Source organism: Lolium perenne, chromosome 2, assembly GCF_019359855.2.
Source record: "Lolium perenne isolate Kyuss_39 chromosome 2, Kyuss_2.0, whole genome shotgun sequence".
Taxonomy (NCBI): Eukaryota; Viridiplantae; Streptophyta; class Magnoliopsida; order Poales; family Poaceae; genus Lolium; species Lolium perenne.
The window spans coordinates 280154909-280160730 of record NC_067245.2 but is presented as its reverse complement, the minus strand read 5'-3'; the positions used below and the strand labels follow the sequence as shown (position 1 = coordinate 280160730).

General features: G+C 46.0%; 1 protein-coding gene across 5 annotated transcripts; it reads right to left on the bottom strand.

The window, feature by feature from the left end:
• Window positions 1-40: 40 nt before the first annotated feature.
• Window positions 41-2780, bottom strand: LOC127336521 (protein NRT1/ PTR FAMILY 8.5). Of its 5 annotated transcripts, none has more exons than XM_051363337.2 (5): window positions 2554-2780; window positions 2201-2294; window positions 1743-1960; window positions 1115-1662; window positions 41-1020 (listed from the first exon to the last, which is right to left on the bottom strand). In XM_051363337.2, the coding sequence occupies exons 1-5, from the start codon at window positions 2611-2613 to the stop codon at window positions 255-257; spliced, it is 1686 nt and encodes a 561-aa protein (XP_051219297.1). In that variant the 5' UTR covers window positions 2614-2780; the 3' UTR covers window positions 41-254. The 5 variants fall into 5 exon arrangements, with proteins under 5 accessions (XP_051219297.1, XP_051219301.1, XP_071682808.1 ...); XM_051363341.2 differs by having other exon boundaries at window positions 1743-1895; window positions 2387-2778; XM_071826707.1 differs by having other exon boundaries at window positions 1743-1895; window positions 2201-2378; window positions 2554-2778.
• Window positions 2781-5822: the final 3042 nt, after the last annotated feature.

Below are 5822 nucleotides of genomic sequence, written 5' to 3'. Positions count from 1 at the left end.
AGCCCAAAATACACATTATTTCCAGTTGAATGTTTACACATTTGTGGGATACAATACTGGGTACATCATAATTTATTTCAGAATTTTCTGAAACTTAGAAATGTGATTTTTTTTTTGAAAAGGATCAGTGGTGTCTATGTGCACCAAATCTCTATCCTAATCTTAATAATCATCTTATAATATAAACCGTACATATTCAGATGTTGCCCTCGCAAAATATGAGGGCCACATTGCTAGTTAGAAAGCATGGAGGATTATCTAACCCTCCTGGGCGTGTAGTTCTTGGCGAGGGCCACAAAAACAGCGAAGTTCACCACGGTAACGGCAACAACAAGCACGAAGTAGTAATCTAGGTGCCCATCATCCAGTTCCGGTGGAAACCAGCCCGTCCCGCCTCCTGCCGCTGTGACGGACGCGACTAGGATCACCAGCTGCGAGTTGATGAGATTTCCCAGCGACACGGACACGAAGTAGAACGCCGTGGACACGCCCTTCATCATCTCCGGCGACTGGTCGTAGAAGAAGTCCAGCTGCCCCACGGAGAGCGACGCATCCGAGACCGCCATCACCACGTACTGCGGCAGCAGCCACGCTATTCCCATAAGCTGATGATCCTGGGCCATCCGCAGCCTGCGCGCCTCGGTGCACGCTGCCACCGCCACCGCGACGGCCGCCGTCGCGTGGCCAAGCCCGATGAGCTGAAGCGGCGTGAGGCGCCAGGCCGGCTTCGCGGAGGCGCAGCTGTTGTAGAGCGCGACGCTGGCGGCGACGCAAACCGTCTCGACGGACGTGAGCGAGGCGGCCGGGATGTGGGAGTCTGCTGTCTTGGTGCCCTGCTGCACGAACGTGGTCTGCGCCTGCGTGTTGGCGACGAAGTACACGGCCGAGGTGAGCCATATCGGGATCAGCCGCAGCAGGGTCTTGAGCTCCTCCACCTGCGTCACCGTGCACAGCCTCCATGGCCGGTTGCCGTCCTGATCCAGGTCCCCGTCCGTGACAATGGCGGCCTTGTCCAAGAACCTGGTGCACGCGCGGTCTCGGAGAACACGTTTGTTAGTCTGAAGAAAATCAGTGGAGCAGATTTGTTTCATGCCAGTCCTAAAATTGCATGTACCTGAACTGGTCGGTGTGCTGCAATTGTTCGTGCGCGGGATGCAGAAACGGGTTCTTGACATCCTCCTCCTCGTATAGTTGGGTGGCATCATCAGGTACCTTGAGTTTTACCTTGCGAGACAGTGCGCAGAGCACTTGGAAGACGCCTTTCCACGGGCTGCCCACTGGAGGCAGTATCCGGTACATGGGCGCCGTGGCGGCGAGGCCGACGACGACGACCGCCACGAACAACCCGCAGATGCCGTAGCCGAGCCCCCAGCTCACCTTGTCCTCGACCCAAACCAGCAGCGTTCCAGCGGTCAGCATGCCCATGTTGGCTACCGCGTAGTACCAGCTGAAGTAGGACGCCTTGGCCTTCTTGCCGTCATCATCCCTGTCGTCAAACTGCTCCGCCGCGAACGACATGAAAACAGCCTTGGACGCGCCGATTCCGACGGCGCACAGGTATATGCCCGAAAGGAAGACCAGCTTCTGGCCGAGAGTCGCCGGTGCACACGGCGACGGCCTCAGAGACGGCAGCGTAGCTGAAGTGGTGACCATGGCTAATCCCTGTTGATTACGAGTTGTTCGTTCGTCAGAGAAGCAGATCGAGTGTAAATGAAACAGCTGACGGGCCGGTGTTCACTTACGACGATTGAAATGGAGAGGCCGATCAGCACCGTCTTGTACTTTCCCCAGTAGGAATCGGCAACGGCGGCGCCGAGCAGGGGCATGAGGTAGCTGACTCCGGCCCAGGAGTTGACGGTTGCCACATTGGAAGCACTGTCGCCACGGAGAACGTCCTGAAGATACACGATCAAGCTCAGGTAGACCCCGTAGAATGCAGTGACCTCCAAGAACTGCAGGCCTGGCACCAGGGAGATGATACACGATTGACTTGCTAATTCAGATCGATCCTCCAGTCCAGTGTTAGAATTCATAAACACACCAAAACAACTCGAGCTGCCACTCTAGTGCTAGGCCTATACATAATTGTAAGCTACTAGTACAAACTTTTTTATCTGCTGTATAAAACTGACGACTTATGCTAGTAATTCACTTGTCCTATGGTACAAAAGCCGTACAGGGCAAAGTCATAGACACTCACACAAGATCACTTTGAGTGCCTTATCGGAGTAGTGACCGACCGCCTTGTGCGCCTCCAGCTCCCGCGCTTCCGAGCCCCGATTCGAACAAGACGCCTGGCGCAATAAGTGAAAGCTCGAAATTACAAGCAAGATTACATGTTTTGGCAGAAGCTACTGGTAATCCCTTTTGAGTCTCTTCTGCGCACAGGAATCGCTGAGCGTGATTAGCAGGAGGCACCGAGGTTGCTGGCTGCCAGAGGCACGGGGCGCGCCGCTAGATTCTCGTGGAGCACTGAAGCCGCGGCTCTGGATTGGGCGTTGCTCTTGCTCTGCCATCGATCTCTTATCGATACTGCAGATTACTTGTACGTACCTCATCGTCCTCTAAGATCGGTCTCCTTAAGGCCCCGAGCCCGCGGTAGTCGGCGTCCATCTTCTTCTGAGCATTCACCGCCGTCTTCCCCTCCCGAATGAACGGAACGCTGTGAATTTGGCCTGGGGTGGGGGATAATTGGGCAAAGAATCTAAATTGGATCACCGGGACAAGGACATGCCATTGCTATCTATCACTGCTATGGTACGCAGCGTTTCCCCCTTCATGGATTGGATATTTGCGGATTTTTAGTGATGCCAAAAGTTTTCTCCTTTTCTTTTATATACAAACTTGCAAGGAGGACCTCACAAATGCGATGGCGTCACCTTTAGATGTTGAAAGTATCAAATATCTACTTATTTTATCTTATGCAGATATTTCTTCCTTCCTTTTTCTCCCTCAGTGCAAAATACCCAAAATATCATGGGGAGTGGTGTTTTGGAACATGGGAGCATATGCTCCCTCTATTTTGAAATTCATCTTACACATATTATGAATTTAAAAAAAATTGAAACGAAAAATTCGCACGTGCATATTCACGTTGTACGCGCTCACAAAGTTGTTTCATAAAAAATGGACTTGTCATGTGAACGTGTGTAAAAAAGACAAAACTCAGTGCTAAAAATAATGTTTTTTATAAGATAAATTTTCTCTTTTTTACATAGACCACAAAAAATATTTATTTTTCGTGAAACTTGACGAATGCACATATATTATGGAGATGTACATGTAGAATTTTTTTTCAAAATTTTTCGACAACTCAAAATATAATTTTTCGGTATAGGGAGCATACGCACCCGGGAGCCGAATTGAATTTGCCCAAAATGTCATGGGTATGATACATTTTTCAATGAATAACTCCGAATTTTAGTTTCTACATGATTACGTTGTTAAAACATAACATAAATAGTAAAGAAACAACTATTAAAAATTAATTATTGAACCAACTTGTTTTAAATCAAGGTTGTAGATTGGAGGCCACAAACCAAACTCTTTTTTGTCCACGGTCATTCCAACTATCACTGTGATCATGTACCGGTAGTTACTTAGCTAGAGTTACAAAGACCCCCCTCTTATATTCTATTTAGGTACTTATCCTTAAGATAGATACATTAAAGAAAATAATTTATGGTACTGCAAGAAATTAAATATTATTTGTACCACATTTGTGAAGCTTGCAACTAGTAATTACTTATATATAAGTTTCATTTCTTAGTATAGGCCCTCAACCATGAATTTGATTTCTTAGTATTAGTAATGCAATAATCCACAGTCCGGCGGACCAGCGGGATACCATGGTTACTGGATGCAACCGGCTCCTAGAGGTCACTCAGAACTGCTATTTCCAGGCTACTGGATGGCGGCACATTAGCAGAATTCTAGATGGACAGTTCTTTGTATACCTTCCATCTGCATATGCTTTGTTTCGATATTTTAGTTTTCTTCGGCTACCAGACTATCTTTTTGTAATAAGTACTTGATGTTGATGTTTTATTTAATAAATAGATATGTGCATCGATTGATGCAGAGGCCGGAGCTATGCTCCCATATCTAAAAAAAAATCCACGGTCGAGATGATGTTACTGCTTTCTCATGGGGTTAATAATCCTAATCCCTCTTTTTGTACCGGGAAGATGATAAGAAAAGGCGAAGCAAGCCTTCTCTTAGTTTCCCGACATTTTTTCTGCTTCTAAAGACTACCCTCTCTCGGTTTGATTTTGGTCCAGCCTACCATGAGGATCCCGTACATCGTCTTTCTCCCTCATGGGTTCCCATGGTTCCTCTACGACGTGTTTCCTTGTCCTTTTCTTTTAGTTCTTCGACCCGAAGCGATAGCTTGACGCGTTTTCCGTGGATAAGTTGGCAACACTCCAGTTCTCATTGCTCTGATCTTGGATGCAGTACATTGGAATTCTGAAGCACCACCATGAACGCTACTGCATGTGTGCCTGTGGTGCGGTAAGGAGCCACCCTGTTGTTTTATATTGGCATCAAGAAAATCCTCCCAACGTTCAAAACAACAAATGGGAGTGGGTAGAATTAGGGCAGTACTACTGGTTGACGGTACTACCGGACAACTTCCGAAAACCCAAAAAATGGCTCCTAGAACCTTTCGGTAACCCCAAAATGAATTTTCGGAAGTTGACCGGAAGTAGGGCGGTACTACAGGTAGTACCAACCAACGTCTGGCCATACAAGTTGGGGAATGAGAAAATGATCAGCAACCAAGCTGCCAGGCGGGTTGTACTTGCTGGAATGGCCAGAACTTCCGGCTCTCAAATTTATCTAGAAATCTGTTTACGAAAACTACAATATCTAGAGTTTGGAAATTCCGATTGAAGTGAAACCAATTTTATTGGAAAGATAATGAAAAGAGCTAACCCACAAAATATGTGTATTAGATTTTTGCATGAATTAGGAGGTGGAACCTCTCAATAAGAACAATCAAGAAAAACTCCAAACTCGGAATCGCAACAAGTTTTTCATATGAAATCTGTTTTCGATGAGTTGGAGCTTGTCATGTGAATGAGCACAAGATCTAAAACATCACATGGATAAGAATCCGGAACAAACTAGAAATATGATGGAAACAATGCAAGGGTTTGAGCTCTCTCCAAATGATACGATCAAGTTACTCATTCAGAGAGTCCTCTTGATAGTACGACCAACTATCCTTTAAGCTGTTCTCCACACTACACCATGAGACCGGCAAGAAAGTAACACTATGAAGAACAAACCTTAACATTGCAATTTCCACTTGAGTTAGATGATGAAGAAGTCGACCGTTTTAAGATGTGATGCTTTTCTTGTTGTGCTTGCTTGATGAAGTCTTGCAGATTGCTCCCCCATAATCCACTTTGGGAGACCTTCTTCTTCTGCATATCCATATTCATGTATCCATGATCACCATTTGGATGGAAAGCTAAGTATTTGTATATGTTCTTCAATGAACATCATTTCTTCTATCTTCATATTATTGATGCCTTGAAGATACACATGAGATCTCACTCCATCTTCTTCATCTTCAAGTCATACTCGTCACCTGATCTTATTCATTTGTTTATTCTTGAAACCTTGAAGCCAACATATGGTTTGAGCATTTTTTTATAGACAAAAGCTATAAGTGAAACTCAATGCAAACATTAGTCCATAGAGATTATCATTAATTACCAAAACCACAAATGGGGCTCCATGCACTTTCAACTACTTTGTTTGCACAAGCGATGTCGAGGAAGGAGATAACGCGAGCTCAGGCGTGATACGATGAA

What these genes read in the sequence shown, in the direction of transcription:
- LOC127336521 (XM_051363337.2), bottom strand. Translation starts at nt 2,613, where the DNA reads ATGGACGCCGACTACCGCGGGCTCGGGGCCTTAAGGAGACCGATCTTA. An exon ending in GCCTCTCCATTTCAATCGTC is followed by an intron (nt 1,663 to 1,742) that starts GTAAGTGAACAC and finishes CGTAATCAACAG; the next exon opens with GGATTAGCCATGGTCACCAC. An exon ending in CAGCACACCGACCAGTTCAG is followed by an intron (nt 1,021 to 1,114) that starts GTACATGCAATT and finishes CGCGTGCACCAG; the next exon opens with GTTCTTGGACAAGGCCGCCA.